Below are 17,963 nucleotides of genomic sequence, written 5' to 3' on the forward strand. Positions count from 1 at the left end.
TATATATTAAAATATTTATACATTTTAAGTTACTCTATAATCACTGGAAATTTTTGCCTTGTAGTCAAGGCACCACAATGGACAATGTGGTAGAAAGGAATCAAAACCAAATGGAATTTGCTCAGACAACCAAATCTCAGGAGTTATCTAGGCCAGATCTGTGGCAAATTGTGGGGTCTCAACCTCAAATAATGCTGCTCCTGCCCAATGGTGGATTGGTTTGGAGTTTGAAACTGTGCAGTTTTTCCATGTGAACTATCACCACCACAAAAAGAGCTGCTGGATAGAGTGTGATGCTCCATCCACCACCTTCAGCACAGTCTCCCCGTGGTACTCACACCTGAGCAAGGCTGTGTGACGCTGACGTGTCGAACGTCACAAAGGTTAGATATTTTTAAGATAAAAACAATGCAAAAATAAAAGATTTGTAGCATTTACAAATAGTACAAGAGTTACATTAAACACTACATTCGAAACTGGAGATTTATTATGCTGTTCCTACTTGGAGCCTGATGTTTTCAGATCTGCAAAAAGAAGGAGACATGGTTAAAGGTTTCATCATTTCACATGGTGGACACAGCCAAGAACTTCCAGCTACTGTTTCAGAGTTCTGGGATACAGATGGTGGCCAAGACTCTCGTCAGTTAAAGGGTTAAACCAGCATTAACTACACATTACAGCAGGCAATTTCTCCATTGCTACTCTTGTCTTAGAAAAACACATGGTAAAACCCAAGCAGAGGTGTTTTCAGCCACCTCCGTGGTCACAGCCCAGACTAGGATCTTTGGCCACAGGGCAGCAAACCCCAGACAGCAGCTCAGTGCTCCCTGAAGGGGTGGGCACTCTGCCCTTCCTAACCTTCCTCCGTGCCTCCTGCTGAGCTAAGTCAGCTCCCAACACAGCTAAGCCAGAAAGGGGAAAGGGTGGAGTGAGAGAAGCCAGCAAAAATTTTATTTAGAGCCCCTGGCTTGGCTTACTTATAAGGTGAGCCAGAACTGAACAGGCTACAACTAATTTTATTTTCAGTGGATTCATTCCCATCCTCTATATAATCATAGAATTTAGGGGTTAGAATGGACCTTACAGATCATCTAGTCCCAAGTCCTTGCCCTGGGCAGGGACACCTCCTCACTAGATCAGATTGCTCAAGGCTCATCCAACCTGGCCTTGAACACTGCCAGAGTTGGGGCAGCCACCACATCCCTGGGCAACCTGTGCCAGTGTCTCACCATCCTTAGAGTAAAAAACCTTTTTCTCACATCCAGCCTAGAATTTCCCTCCTTCAGTTTGAATCCATGTACCTGCACAAGTTCAAGCACAGGGATAAGATGATCAAAACTTTTCTGCTTGTAACACAGACTTCAAGGTACATACGCATCTCAACAGTTCACCTTAGAACACCTAATGACACTTGTTTTCTACTAATAAGGGCAAAAAAAACTCTGATAACATCCATGGATGTAACTTCTTACTAGACTGAAAAACGTTTTAACTGAAGCCCAGGGAAGTCAGAAGCTTAGTAGGCTGTTTTAATTGAAAGGACTGGATAAGGCTCTGACTAATCACCTGAGTCAGGGCAGAATCAGATTGGATGTTAGGAGAAATGTTTTCCCTGTTAGGGTGTTGAGGCACTGGAATCGCTCAGGGAGGTGGTGGAGTCACCATCCATAGAGCTGTTGAAGAGGCATCTGGATCTGGTGCTGGAGGATATGGTTTAGGGGCTCCAGCAGTGACAGGTTAATGGTTGGGACTCGATGATTGTAGAGGTCTCCTCCAACTTTGATGATTCTATGACTCAATAACCAACATTTCAGTTGTTATGCCAATTTCAGCAACTAAACAGAACTCCTGTAAGGAACAAAACAACCTTTGGAGAACTTCCCATGCACTGCTATATTGGTTCTAGAGTCACCAAGCACCATTTGCTCCAGCCTCACTCAAATGCCTTTACCTTGGAGCCACCGAACCTGTGTGGCTGGTCCATAGCCTCTCTCGTTCTTCGCAGAGATTCGGAACACTATGGCAGGTCGGGAAGAGTAATCCACATGAGCATTTGAAAGCTGGGCAGCAGTCACTATGCATGATGTTTTGAGACCACAGTATATTCTCATAAACACAAGCTGACTTGGATTTTCCTGCAGCTGTGTGGAACGGATTGCTAAGTATGCAGAATACTCTAGAATGTTTCCAGAGGGTGAAGAAGGAGGCTCCCAAGAAAGATGAATACAGTCTACACTCTGAGGAGAGAAAGATGGGATGGGATGTAGTTAACCATAGGTGCTCTAATATATAGACATAAAATAAATGTACAAAGTATATAAACATAAAAAACTCCACATAAGCTAAAGATTGTCTGAAAATTGTCATCAGACAGACCATCTAGTCCCTACCCTCCCTGCCCTGGGCAGGGACACATCCTCACCACATCAGGTTGCTCAAGGCTTCATCCAGCCTGGCTTTGAACACTGCCAGGGTCAGGGCAGCCACCACATCCCTGGGCAACCTGTGCTAGTGTCTCACAACCCTCACAGGAAAAAACCTTTTTCTCACATCCAACCTAGACTTTCCCTCCTTCAGTTTGAACCCATAACCCCTTGTCCTATCACTACAGCTCCTAACACAGAGTCCCTCCACAGCTCCCTGTAGGCCCTTCAGATACTGAAAAGTTGCTCTGAGGTCTCCACGCAGTCTTTTCTTCTCCAGGCTGAAAAGTCCCAACTCCCTCAGCCTGTCCTCATAGGAGAGATGCTCCAGTCCTCTTAGCTACTTTGTGGCCTCCTCTGGACTTTCTCCAACAGTTCCATGTTCTTCTTATGCTGAGGACACCAGAACTGTGTGTAGTATTCCAGGTGGGTCTCACAAGAGCAAAGCAGAGAGGAAGCATCACCTCTTTTGACCTGCTGCCCACACTCCTTTTGATGCAGCCCAGGATTCCATTGGCTTTCTGGGCTGAGCTCACACTGCAGCTCATGGTGAGCTTCTCATCCACTGTCACTCCCAAGTTTTTCTCCTCATTGCTCGTTTCAATTCCTTCCCCACCCAACCTGTAGCTGTGCCTGAGATTGCCATGGCCCAGATGTAGGACCTTACACTTCATTTTGTTAAACTTCATGAGGTTTGCATCGTTCCAACTCTCAAGCCTGTCAAGGTCCCTCTGGATGACATCCCAAACCCAAGAGTTCCAAGATTAAGCTGAGATTATACATCAGAACGACAATTGCCTCTATTTCTCACCTTGGTTATTTTGACTGTTGAAGGAGCTCCAGGAAAACCTGGAATGCAAGTCTTGAATTCACTGATCTTACTGAAAGGCCCTACACCACAGCCATTAATTGCAGCAACTCTGAACCTATACACTGTGCCTGGAAACAGATCCTGCTTCTTAAGCAATCTGTAATCTGGTACATCTTCCCCTTCCGTCTGAAAAGAAAGCAATATTTGTGGTCATTTTTCAAATACTCTAAACACAATTAGCCTAAAAAATAATAATAATAAAGTGGGTAGTGAGAGTTTATCAGTTAATTAAGTTGACAGAATCATAGAATCAACTGGGTTGGAAAAGACCTCCAAGATTACCAAGTCCAACCCTACTGTGGTTACTACACCATGGCACCAAGTGCCACATCCAGTCTCATCATAAAAACCTCCAATGATGGTGAATCCACCACCTCCCTGGGCAGCCCATTCCAATGCCTGATCACTCTCTCCAGAAAAAATCTCTGTCTGTGCCCTCTTGTCCTCCTGCTGGTTGCCTGGGAGAAGAGACCAACCCCCACCTGACTCCAACCTCCTTTCAGGGAGTTGTAGAGGGTGAGAAGGTCTCCCCTGAGCCTCCTCTTCTCCAGGCTGAACAACCCCAGCTCCCTCAGCCTCTCCTCATGGCACTTGTGCTCGAGTCCCTTCACGAGCCTTACTGGTCTTCTCTGAGCCTGCTCCAGCACCTCAATATCCTTCCTGAACTGAGGGGCCCAGAACTGAGCACAGGATTCAAGGTGTGGCCTCACCAGTGCCGAGTACAGGGCAAGAATCACTTCCCTGGTCCTGCTGACCACACTGTGCCTGATCCAGGCCAGGATGCCATTGGCCTTCTTGGCCACCTGAGCACACTGCTGGCTCCTGTTCAGCTTCCTGTCTCTCCAAACTCCCTGGTCCCTTTCTGCCTGGCTGCTCTCCAGCCACTCTGTCCCCAGCCTGGAGTGCTGCATGGGACTGAGGTTCAGTTGAAACTGAAAAATCTGCCTAACACTGTTGTACCTGAGTCAGAATTTACGAGAAGGCTCTGACTTAGGCACTGTCTCAGCTCAGAACAGCTGATTTAAGCTGCAAAGTGGGACATCTCTAAGCCAAAAAATACCCCATTTTGTTTCAGTAATTTAAATTAAATTGCACTTTGTGCTTATTTTTACTCTGGAAAGCATATGCAAAGTAGCATTTACAACTACATGATTTATGATTTAGTTAGCATCATCTTCTGCCCTAAAAAAGGCAGACATAGTAGTTGCAATTTGATGTGCAGGTAAGCAAAATATTACTGAAGGAAAGTACTGTAAGTCAGTAAAAATTAGGTTTCTGAAACATTTCAGGCACTGAAATATTGCCCAGGGAGGTGTTTGAGAGGCATCTGGATCTGACATGGACCTGAAATAGTTTAGTGGGTCCAGCAGTGACAGGTTAATGGTTGGACTCGATCTCAGAGGTCTCCTCTGACCTTGATGGTTCTGTAATCCTATAATTCTGTGCTACTGTACTTCCATCATTAAAACATGCACTGATGCATCACTGAAACTTCCAATGGAACTATTTTCCTTCCGAATGTAAAAGAAGCACAACCAATGTAAACACTGTACAATGCAGTATTGCTCTTTAAGATACACAATATTTAGAGTGAAGTGTTCTGTTGTTTTGCTTCTTTCTCAAGGAAACACATGATTGTTTCCAGCTCAGTAGGACATCATTAACTGACACTTCTACCACCAAAATGGCACCATTTTTGCAAGGTTCACACAAAAAGCATTTTCATATACCAATTTACATGTACAAAAACACTAACTTAGAAAGACCTGATATGAAACTCACTACTGTTTCCAGATCAAGTCTTTTCAAACAGCCTGGTCTATGCCTCATTAGGAACTTTGACAGTTTTTAAGCCAAGATTCTGGGAACAGAGAAGAAATGGAAACATTTTGATGCTGTACTAAAAGAGCATATTAAGTTGTGGGTATTTTAAAGAGTTCTTACTGGTTTGAAAGTTTACTAAGTTTAAAATTCTTTCCTAAGGCTAGAAGTAAGAGTTACTAATACTATATTATCATGCCTAAACAACACAAGAAAATGAATCTGCTTTAGGGCATCATTAAACAGAGGTGAGAAAAATACATGAGGAGCTACTGGTTGAAAATAAAGAAGTCCTGTAAGCACCAGATTCTGCTACAGTGGCAGAAAATCCCAACACGTTCCAAAATACACCTGTGCAAGTTGTGTCAGAGAAGACTTGGCAGCTACCTTGTTGTTCAGTGTTTCCTCTGACAGCAGGTAGAACTGGCTCACCACAGCACTGTTGTTCTTGAAAATCCCAACATCATACCACTGCCGGTCCCGCGGCTTCGCTCGCTGAGGAGCTTTCTGGTGTTTGGAGAAGACATTGTGTAGGTTATCCAAACTTCAGCGCCATGTGGAAAAATGTCAAGACTCTAGTCTATGTAAGAGACAGCCCCTTTATACCAGTGTTACTTTCTTATACCTCAAATATGCATATGTTATTAGAATACTGTTCAAAACCAACTGGTTCTTATCCAGTTACTTAGACGCAGTTTGTCATTTAAAAAGCAAGCTGGGATCTCACGTCTGCTACTCTGCACAGGAGGGGAAGGAGTTTAAAGCTCTAGACCTAGGTGTCTGTGGCAGCATGTAGTTGTGAGTTAATTTCACTCAGAAGGCAAGAAGTTCCACCAGGTGGTCCAACATCAGCAGCTCTACCTGGGATTCAGCCACACTTCAGCCCCAGACACACTCTCTGTAGCTGCTGCTGAGAACAAGGACTCTGCCGTGGTGGGGGTGGAGGGTGTGCCAACTACTCCTGACTGCCCCACAAACACAAACTGTCTTGCTTGCTTGTCTCCAGGCAGCAGGGAGAGTGCTTGCACAGTCAGTGTGCCCAGCACAGAAAGGCCAGGATGGAAACGGGGCAGGAGTGGCAGCTGCTCTTGGCAAAAGTATCCCAGCCCTTTAGTAGCTAGCAGCTGCTTCTCCCCATCCTTAGTTCCTTGCTTTTGGCAGCAACAGTGGCACCCTGGCTTTGTGTATGAAGTTGTAAGCAGGTGAAATAGGAAGCATTTACTTTTTCAGGCAGTATTTACAGCTTGCATAGCCAGTCCCCATCTCCTCTAGGGAAAAACATCAAGATGTCAGTTAAGTTACGTTTCAAATCTCTAACACTAGTCTGATCTAACACATAGTTCACTTCAAATTCAGCTGTGCATACAACAGAAAAACACTTTACACTTGCACATCATGCAGCAGAGAGACCATTCCACTGTGCCAGTTGATAAAAATGATTCAACAGCTGAAATACATACTTGGATCTCCTCCCAACTACACAACTGCTACTTCGACTCGCATCAAACCCACACGATGTAATTAGTTCTATAACAGAAATGTTTACTCCTGTATTATTCACTTGCAGCCCTAAATATACATTGCTTTTCTCTCAGAGATACCATTATGGAAAATGGAACAGACCTCACAACTAATCAATGGAACAACAGATATAGTGATTTGATTATACTTTTTCAGACTTACAGAGGAGTGTGACTCATTGCTCTGTCCAGTACTGCCCTTTGCCGAAGGCATGATATAAGCAGTTTCAGCAGCTAGAAACAAAAAATGAAGTTTAAAAGGCTTAAGTGACACAAAAAATTGCACACCACATCCACAGAGCATGAAAGCTGAGCTCAATAACCTTTACAAGTACTTGTTGCACAAGTAGGTCTCACTCTTCTTTTGCATGCAGGTTCTATTTATGACACAAACAACTCTTTGGGGCTTCTGTCACATTCACAGAACAATTCTGAGAGTCTGGCACTACAGGGTTGCTACAGATAATACAGACAGAAGGCAGGACTCAAAAAACCCTGAAAAGTGACCGAATTATGGAGCTGAGCTAAAATATCTGCGAACAAACAACCTAAACCCCAGACTGAGGCACACACTGATGACACTGTCTGGTCAGTCTGTGACATCTTAATTTGACTGCATTATTTCAGACATCAGTTCAGTCTGAATTCTGAGCATGAGCGGTGAATCGGTAAACAACCCTAACAAATGGAAACACAGCATTCCTTACATTTAAAATGGAATTAAGCACATGAGCAACACGAGGGAATATTTAGTGTTCTCTACTTGTGTCTTTGGGTTTTGCTTTCAAAACACAAAACTGCTTGGTAAAAATTATACTACACACACAACTTCAACATGAGAACATAGTTCTTTAGTTAACACTCCAAACAAGAGCAAGCACAGCCTGTTGATACTCCTGGAAAAACAGAACTTGGAAAACTACCTACATGTTTATTTTCTGCCTTGGATATTCCAAGCTGAGCATGAAGAGGCCACCACCACTGACCAGCAGTGAGCTATGAACTGGCCACATTTGTTACAGAGGTCAATTGCTTAAAACCAAAACCATCTGAGGTTACTGTTTGAGTCTTTTGCTGATGCTTTTGGCACCAAAAGTAGCTGCCACTGCTATTTAGAAACTGGACCTCTGCATAAACAGAGATTTTAAAGGACTTTTCACTTACAAATGAATCACAAAGTGATTTACAAATGTCTAAAGGTAATATCCTGATGTTAAAAGATGTTTAAATCCTAGCAGAGATCACCCAGGCTGCACAAAGTCTTCAATGCCCAAAGCCCTATCCACATCCCAGGCACTAGTCAGGACAGGGATCCCACCACACTACAGGAACTCTGATGGCCTTAGATATATATGGCTCAAAATACAGTATGTGAAACACATTTCAAACCTTCAGCTTTTGAATTGAATGTTGTTAGTGAAGTTTCATCTTTAACAACTGCCCCATTTGTACTTGATGATTCAGTTTTAACAGCCTGCTGGGTTACCATAGTTTGTGTGCTGGAGACAGTACCGGATACAGAGGCATCAGGATTTACAGTTTGTTTGTCCAACTCATGTAATTCACCTACATTTGCTGATGTCTGAGCACCTAAAAAAAAAAATAAAATTAACCAGAATTCAATATTGGTAACACATAACAAAGCTCAACTTGATAAAACATCTTTACTTTAGTATAAAACACAGTTTAGCTCAGAATTAGGTTAGAATGGTGCTGACATGGATTGCTAATGATTTCTTTAGACATGCAACTGGACAAAAGTCTGTCAGCACAGTCAGGAACACGTACCTGTAAGCTGTTATTTTAAGCTTCCTATTCTATCTCTGTTTGCTTACAAAGGGACTAATTTGGGAAAAAAACCCCACTAAAATAAAGGATTCACACACATCAGTATCAAAGAGAAATGAGTATCAAAGAAATGATCGATTTCAATTGAACCCCCATGGAATCTTGTTCCTCAGCACCAAGAACCAAAAATTACCACTTGATACTTAAATTACACTGTGAAAAAAAATGAAAATCTAACAACCTATAAGTGACATGAAAGTCAAATATAAACAGATCCAGTGATTGAGTCTGGAATGACCACACTGAACTTAAGGCACTTCGGTGAAATGCCTAAATCACTGTTCCGTCATCTCCTATTCCATGCCTGGGTTGGAGAGAGGTGAGGGATGTCTGTCCTGCCATGGCTGCCAGGAGGGGACTAGAGGGAATGGCCTTGAGCAGAGCCAAAGCAGAGCCAGATTAAATGTTAGTAGAAATGTTTTCCCTGTGAGGGTGTTCAGGCACTCGGATAGATTGCGCAGGGAGGTGTTTAAGAGGCATCTGGATCTGGTGCTGGAGGATATGGTTTAGGGTTTAGGGGTTCCAGCAGTGACAGGCTAATGGTTGGACTCGATCTTACAGGTCTCCTCCAGCCTCAATGAGTATTTCCTCTGCAGTCAGAAAGCAAGATGCTTCTCTCTGCACTGCCTGAGATTTCATACCAGCTAATAGCTGTTCACTGCTAACAGACAGACACAGCATCAAAGACAGTCTGGAGTTACTATATAATGTTGTAAAATGTATCTGTCCCTGTTCTTTTCATGTTCAAAATGGGTATTTGTATTAAAAAAAGACACATTTGCCATCACAATAATGACTACATTGAGAATTTCATGTCCCTTGCAACACTTCAAACAACTTATGATTTCACTTTTCCTTGCACCTTCTAAAAACATGTAAAGTAATAACTACCACGAGTTTCCTTAAACTACAAAGGACTCTGAAATCATTTTAAATTACAAGACAGACATAATCCTACTTTATGTTTAGGAGACGAATTTTAACCCTTGCTTTTTAAGTAGTTTTTGTTCCATAGTCATCTTACTTGAAGTACAAACAGGCAGAACAGAAGGGGCATTTGATTCTTTGAATCCTGTAGCATCTGTACTGTTTTTCACAGTTTCCTGTGTAATCTTGTTGTCAGGTGCTGCAACCTTTTCTTTTCCTTCTTTCAGTAACGAGTTGGATGAAAGGGAAACTTGGACCTAACCAAAACAATACATTTGTTAACGTTTTGTTGCCAAGTTCAGAACTTTCAGTTCATGAGCTCAGAGAGAAAACTCCTTCAACAATTCCCCCTAGTGCTTTGAATGAAAACAAGAAACCTCTCAATCAACCTTATCTTAGACTCAGACTCTGAGTTGACTTGGAAGTGCCCCTGACACACACTGCGTGTTATCTGAGAGTGAGCTCACGCTCTTACAGCACTGCAAAGTTCATGGATAAATACATTCAGTCTGTTAAGGGGAAGGGGATGGCAAAAATCACAATTACAGAGGCTTTCAACTTTTGCTTTCCTGGCACATACTTAAGAAATTTCTACTGAGAGTGAAATTTATACTCTTTCTACATGTGTTTCTCCAAGAATACATTATATTTGGGTACAAATTGAAGGAGGGGAAAATTAGGTTAGGTATTAGGCAGAAGTTCTTGCTGTGAGGGTGGTGAGACACTGGCACAGGTTGCCCAGGGAGGCTGTGGCTGCCCCAACCCTGGCAGTGTTCAAGGCCAGGTTGGATGAAGCCTTGAGCAACCTGATCTAGTGGGAGGTGTCCTTGCCCAGGGCAAAGTGTTGGGACTAGATGATCTCTAAGGTCCATTCCAATCCCTAAAATTCTATAGATACCCTAAGACTTTTTGCAATTAAAGGTCCAAAGTTCTAGAAATATGATCCTTTAGCCAGTTTGTCCAAGCTCTTTCTGTTAAACTGGCAAAACAGAGGAACATGTACAATTGCACAACTAGAGTAGGTAAGAATTGATTTGGTTTCATCTGTAGTAGAAACCTACAACTAAACAGACTAGCATGAAAGCACTAACAAAAAGGAATATGCCTTATTCTTTTTGCTTTCCACATTAATTACACCAACACTTTGAGGATGTATAACATTTCTAGTGGCATCAGCCTCCCAGTTAGCATTCTGAAAGTCAATCCAGTTGCAGTTTCCTTTCTGCATTAAGACACAGAAGAGGAACTTAAAGACTGTCTGTCAGTCACAGAAGTATGTAAGAAGACAGACACAACTACATCAGCAGGTGTCTTTCTTTCTGCTTGATCTGTGTTTTTTCCCCTAAAAAAGTATGGAAGGACTATGAAAACTGAGAAAGTGTTCTGCAGTTCTCGTTTCCCACACCACTTTGCCACTTAGGCACTTCTCAGTTTACACTTACATTATTAGGAGCAAGATTATTTGCTTGGCTGGGACGATCCACCTTCATTTCTGGATAAGGGATGCTGGGCAATGACTGTGGACTTTGATGCAGGGATGTGCCACCTTGCAGGGAAACAAAAGCAAATTCCAATCACTTACATAAACTTCATGAACCTACTCCAGGAAGGAAGAGGGAGACCTGAAGTTGGCTAAAGGAAAACTCTATTGTAAGGCTGAAGTGAAACTGCATGGCCAGTCAGATAAAATCCTTTCCTTATGGTTTCCTTTCTGTGCCCAGCAGAGAGCTGGCCAAAACTGACAGAAACAAGTTAAAGCAGAGTTTTCCATAACTGTGATGGAAATAACCAAAGAAACAGGGTCTCTCTTCTCTCTTTAAGAATCAAACTCCTGTTAATTACTTAGGCAATCCTCTGCTCTGCCTTTGTACAAACTTCAGTGTAACATGAGCAGACAATACCTTGGGAACCTGGCACTGATGTCTCAGGAATTCCAGCCACGGGTGCCACTGGTGAGTCAGCGTGTAACTGAAGGAGATATCCCTCAACTGTAGGTACTTCATCCCATTTCAACTGAAAGGAGTTTGTTGTAGCTCTGATCAGTTGTACCTGCGATGGTGCTAGAGGTTTCTCTGCAAGAAAGCAATAAAACACAGGTGGCCATGTTAGAAATTGCCCTTCTTTATCAGTTTATGTAACACATCTACAGGTTGCAAGTAAAATTAATAGCTCCTTTTTCACCTATGTAAAATATATCTCAGATTCAACAAGAAACCCCTGTCAAAAGCAGCAAGTCAAGCCAGGAATTACAAAGTGCCATGCTAGAGTGTTTGAAGCTGCTCAAGTGTTGATGCTTTAATGGCTCTTCTGCTGCCACTAAACCTTTGGGGTGTAATTACATAAATGTAATGTAGAGATGACCCAGGTAAGAGATCCTTGTGCTTTACTAAAAGGCTGCAGGCAGCTCCTGGGCCCTTGAAAAGACTTCCAAGAACATTCTTCTTACTTTTTGCTTGCTCTATGTAGCTAAACTGAACTTTCTCTCAAACTTCATCTATAGAGGCTGAAGTCTAGACATGACTAATGCTAATGACCTGCTCCTCTGCCTTGTCCTGATGCCTGACTAGGCTGCACTCTCAAGCACATTCCTCCTCTGCTACTCTTTTTCATTTTCTGAGGGGAAAAAAAACTTCTCACCACCTCCTAAATGTTTCATAATCTCCAGTAACGACTCTCAAACTTCTGCTGCAGCAGGCAACAGCTCCCCATAAAAACTTCCATTCTAGTTCCCTCTCTCCCAATACCATCTCAGTGCTCTGCCATCAATCCAGCTACTAATACTTCGTGCTCCAAAATTCCCTTAATGCACAGGAAAAATTGGTCCTTTCTCAGATTCGACATTATCTATTTGCAGTCCGAGAGATGAGCAAGCAGCAGCAGAAATGATCCCAACTGGAGGAGGAAGGGTTGGGTAAAAAAGAGTAAGAGGCAGCAGAAAAGATCACTAAAATCTGAGGCCATGAAGCCTGAGTTCAGGCAAAACTTTAGCACCTTGTATCAATCAACGGGGGTAGGCAAGGCAGGATGTAGCCACAGAGTTCTTCCAGAGGCTATGAACAAGCCTTCCTCATTTTTTTAGTTGTAGCTGTAGCCTGTAAACAATCAACAGTGAAGCATGGTTCCAAAAATAACCTCTAAAATTTAGATCCCCTTTGAGTCTGCTACAGCTTTAATGTTTTCCCATACATTAATAAATCATCAATCAGTTTATCACCAATGAGCTTCCCATACATGAATAAAACATGGGACTCACCAGTATCAAGATACCAAAGATCTTTGCAGCAAACTTGATTGTTCCAAGCTTTTCTGTAACCATCTCTACCACTCCAGATATAGAGCCGAGTGCCAACGGCTACAGCACAGTGTCCTGCTCTGGGCCCCGGTAACAAGTTGCTTTTGTCCTCCTGGCAGTCTGGGATCAGACCTATCCATTCTGTGGTATCTAGTAAAGAAAACTCCAAACATTTAATTTCTAGGCGTTTTGCAAAACAAGTAACACAGATGTGAACACAGTTAACTGCTCAGAGAAAATGAAAATGAATCACTTTTGTCCTCACAGACATTGAAATGTGAAGGATTACAAAGATAAGGTCACTTTCCAATTACTCTGCAAGACATAATCAACACAGGATGAATTTTCTGACCTCCGGTTCTCTCTCTCAGGCAAATATGAGATCAGAAGTTGAGGATTCATGGATAGTACTATCATGCTTAGAAAAAACTCCTCTCAGGATCTGTCTCTTGTGTTCTATAAATGGAGTATTTATATGACTTAGTATTAAAGCTGTGTTTGCAAAGATCTGCAGAGGCAAACCTGCTCAATCTTCAGAGGAAAATAATAATTACAAAATCCCTTCTCAAGAAAGATGTAAACAACTGGCAACTTCTTTGGTCAGCTAGGATTGCCAGGGGATGTGGTGGCTGCCCCGACCCTGGCAGTGTTCAGGGCCAAGCTGGATGAAGCCTTGAGCAACCTGATCTAGTGAGGAGGTGTCCCTGCCCAGGGCAGGGTTGGGACTAGATGATCTGTAAGGTCCATTCCAACTCCTAAATTCTATGATTCTATGATTACAACTATGTCTCCTGAAAGTTCCCTCAGGGTCTCCAAAATAGTGTCCCTACTCCGTTGGGAAAGAATGGAGTCCAAACACCCATTCCCAGAAAGGCAGCAACACTAACCCAAATTAAGGTAGGAAAATGACCCAGTACACTTCCATTCCCCATCATGAGCAGAGATTTCCCCTTCTGATGACTGTGGAACCCATCCACCGAAGACATACATTCTGAAATACAGAAAAGAGGGAAGAGGGAAAAAAGTAAAGAAAAGCCTGTTAACATCCGTATCTGCTGCATGTGCTCTCTCAAACTAGGACAAATAGAAAATTTCCAGGGCTTTACACTTCTGATTTACAGCACATTTTATTGGTGTCTACTCTCTTTATAAAGTAGTTTCAGTTATCTCCTTTCTGAAATTTTTGAGTCAGTTAACTGATTAAAAAACTCGAACCAGACACCAAAAAAAATCCCCACAAACTCCTCGAACAGCTTCCCAGAAATAGATGTTAATACTGTAACCTTTTACAAACCACCAAAAGTGCTAATGTTCTCCAAAATCACACACAGAGAATTTCTACAGCCCTTCCCTGCTGCCTTCTCAATGCTAGAACAGGCAGACTGGTAGCTAAGTCAGATATCAACATTTTAAAACATAACACAGGCTACAAACTAATAACATTTTAGGTAAATAATAAACAGCTATGTTGGACCATAAGATACAAAGCTTCCACACTTCCTTCCTCCTTGCCTTCCTCCTCATGCCAGCTTGTCAACTGATACAAAATAGACTGAAACCCGTGTTTAAAACCCCATTTGATCAGTGCTATCTGCCAAAACCAACCACACTGGGGCAAGAGGGAGAGTAATGAGGAACAGACTGCAGAAAAAGTGTGGAACAGTTTTGCCTAGAACTAGTTTTACTCTCCGAGCAGTTTCTCTGTGGAGCAAATTCATTTATGCCACAGACACAGAGGTACTCAGGCTCACTCCTGACTGAGCCAGCTCAGGCCCAGCTGAGACTGCCCCAGAATGCACAAAAGTGCTTTAAGAAGCCTGGAAAGCTCCTCATGGGTTAGGCAGATTGTCCTGTTGTATGGAAATACTGATAGTTCCATACCCTTAAGTCAACAGTGGCACTTAAAACAGAAGCAGAAAAGTAGCCTACATAGCTGATGGTTTATACTGAGCAGTAGTGGATAAGCATCATCATTCTCCTACTAGGTGTACCTTTCTAGAGTTGAGCTTTTAACAACAGACATACTTGTTTCCTATTACATTGGCCGTATGGAGACTGCGAGGAAGTGGTACTGTCCCTTTAGTTTCTGGTCTTGACCAGGTCATGGTTTCTAAAAGAGAAAGAATAAAAAAACCTCAAAAACACCTTGTTACTGCACATTTCACTGCCTGGATTTTAGGAGGTGACACACTTGTAATACTCAGGAAAATTTCACCTTCTTAAGTGGCTGCTTTAAGAAAGGAGGTGCAATAACAAGCACTTAAACCTTTTAAAAATCACAGCAATACTGACAAACTGTTTATCAAACAGATACATGGTTTCATTATGGTTGTTATTAAACTTGGTTATCACGGTGACAGTCTTTAGAGCACTCTAAAGAAAAAATCTCCCAGTGCAGCCATAATCATATGTGCAAACCGTGCTGTATCTCTGCAATTCCAAACAGCACAACAGGCTAGCACCGTGGTGTAAGTCTCCATTAACCACTCTACACTGTCATTTTTCACCTCAGCCAGCCAGCACTGCCTTCTACTGGCAAATCAACTCACCTATGTCCAACTCCCAAAGATCATTAAGCCGACAGCCACACATCCCTCCAAAAATATATATCTTCGGACTTCCCACATCCTTTCTGCAGTACACAATGGCTGTGTGAGATTCCCGGGGAGATGGCAAGATTCCTTTGGTCACAGGGATACTCCAGCCAACGACGCCAGAACCATGTTGCAGCTCCAGTTCATAGAAATCATTTAAATATCTAGGATGTCATTGCAAAAGTATGAGAAAATTCACTTATAAGCAAGACTGCAAATGTGCTTTAAGCCCTGAGCACTTCCAAGTGTTACAGACTTCTGCCTTAGAGTCATAGAACCATCAAGGCTGGAAGAGATCTTTAGGATCATTGAGTCCAACCATTAACCTGTCACTGCTGGAACCCCTGAACCATATCAGATCCGTGTCAGGTTCAGATGCCTCTCAAATGCTTCCAGGGATGGTGACTCCACCACCTTTCTGGGCAATATTCCAGTACCTGAACACTCTAACAGGGAAAACATTGTTCCCAACATCTGATCTAACTCTCCCCTGTCTCAGTCTGTGGCCATTCCCTCTAGTCCCCCTGTCTTGGGAGTGTAGAGTTTTAAATTCCCCAAACATTGGTTGCATGGTGTACAGTACCAAAACTGAATTTCAAATGGATTTAAGAGTAAACAACCAAACACTTATAACTTGTTGCCATTAAGGAAACATGTTCTCAGATGGTATTTGATCCACTGTATTGCATAACAGAAACATTCAACACGAGTAAACACTTCTTTGCAGAAACTACTAGGTGTGGACACACTTTGAATAAACAAACTGAAAAACTGTGAGAAATAACATGATGACATGGGACATGAGAGCTGAATTTCTGTGACTCTTAAGGCAGCGAAGGTGAAAAGCTGTTTCTTTCCTCATGCCTTCAGGCTGGCCAAAAGACAATTAGTCATGTGTGGCTGAATCTATCAGCAAGTTATTTTTAGATAACGGTCTCCGAATCTTGGCGTTCACACCAGATACCTCTTGTTTACTGAGCTCAAAATTACCAGTTTACAGCTCAGCAGATATAAGTGCTCTGAACTGCAGGTGAACGTGGATATAAAACTTCATCATTATAGCACCGTTTGCTGACAGTAAAGGCAACTTCAGCTGTTACTGTACAAAATTTCCAGAAGAATTCCTAAGTGTTTTCAACCGCGATACAGAGCAATTCATTGTGCATTCCCCGATGACTCATGAGACTTTGCTGCTTTAATTAACTCTAACAAACAAGCCATTCTTAAAACCATCACTCAAAATACTAGGGGAAGCACCAAAGCCTGGTCAGGTTTCCCTATAAAAGTGCCAGGGCTGTCAGTCAGTGTTCCATACTGTGGGATTAGCAGAAGAAATACTGGAGCTCCTTTGCATGTAACCTCTCTGCTGCACAAATAATCCGACCCCGAGCACTTGGAGGAGGGCAGGACAGCCTAGGATGTTCCTCTTCAGAGTTGTCCCACCTATCCATCTGTTTTTAAACCCATTCCATACCGATCAGCATACCTGGGAACATTATTGTTTGAATCTTCACTTTCATTTGCCAGGCCACCAAATAAATAGCACTTGTTCCCATACAGAGAGAAGCTGTGGCCAAGCCGAGGACAGGGTGGTGATCCATTGGAAGGAGCTTGAGGTTTGACTTTTTTCCAGAGCCATCGACTTGCCTCAAAGACAAGAAAAAGACACTCAGAAATATCTTCACACTCATATGTTTTCTGAATTATTTTTAGGGGAATGTTGGGCTTTCCTTGGGACATATGTTACAAGGGACACATTAGAGCTAACCTTAATAAAACCTTAAATGTTTTTTACTTTATTTAGACCAGGTGGAAGCATCTATTTCAAAGTTATTTAGATTTTCTTCATGTTCAGAATCTATTTCAATTTTGCTCTTCCTGGAGCAAAGCAAAGCTCATCTAACTTTCCTCTGCAGTGGGTAAAATAAAGTGAGTTCGTTCATAAACAGATCAATAAAGTCCTCAAAACTGACACATCTTCACACATTTCCTACCTGCAATTCATACAAATCATTGCTGTATCTTCCATATTCAACCATTCCTCCAAAAACTAGTATTCTGGTACCATCACAAACAAATCCGTGTGCGGCACAGCCTGGAGGGATATCTCCCCTTACAGCAGGAAGGAACCATTGATTCGTAACTGTAGTAGAGGAAAAAGAACAATATTTCAAACACTGAAAAGTGTATTTTGAACCACCTCTGCTTCCTAAAGAATTCCCTGCGGATAACTGCTAATGGGCTACTTGTTTAACACCAAGTTTGAACTGAATTATGATTTTTAATAAGAAGAAAAGCAAACACCTCTATCAAACCAATGTTACTCAGTAGATGAGTGAGCATATGAGGTCACTGTAACTAAGTCAGTTAGGAAGGGTCACTCAGCAACTTAATAGACCTGCCAAGAATAGAGGCTAATGAGGAACACAAGTGCAGCTTCATACAAAAGAGACAGCTATGCTCACTCAGAGGGAGCTAGCCCCAGAAACAGCATTATTAGAGCTGCAGCAGCATGGCACTGTGCCTGGACTTAATAGCCCCATTCAAAAACTAATTACAGTGCTCTGGGACCCATGTTAACATCCACAGAGCACTGCACTGATCCATGGGAGAGGGGAGGCACGGAGGCAATAAAGAGCAACCGAGACTGTCTGATCGAGCAGCAGC

General features: G+C 42.5%; 1 protein-coding gene across 1 annotated transcript; it reads right to left on the reverse strand.

Annotated features, from left to right (window-relative positions):
* Positions 1-253: 253 nt before the first annotated feature.
* HCFC2 (host cell factor C2) lies at positions 254-17,445 on the reverse strand. The gene is given in 15 exon segments (XM_009070176.1): positions 254-524; positions 1,952-2,237; positions 3,235-3,420; positions 5,503-5,622; positions 6,799-6,869; positions 8,025-8,225; positions 9,508-9,667; positions 10,853-10,987; positions 11,328-11,482; positions 12,664-12,852; positions 13,590-13,693; positions 14,728-14,812; positions 15,252-15,460; positions 16,783-16,943; positions 17,291-17,445. Coding segments are annotated over 15 exon segments (2,133 nt in total). The 5' UTR covers positions 17,336-17,445; the 3' UTR covers positions 254-498.
* Positions 17,446-17,963: the final 518 nt, after the last annotated feature.

This window comes from Acanthisitta chloris, unplaced genomic scaffold (assembly GCF_000695815.1).
Source record: "Acanthisitta chloris isolate BGI_N310 unplaced genomic scaffold, ASM69581v1 scaffold18662, whole genome shotgun sequence".
Lineage (NCBI taxonomy): Eukaryota > Metazoa > Chordata > Aves > Passeriformes > Acanthisittidae > Acanthisitta > Acanthisitta chloris.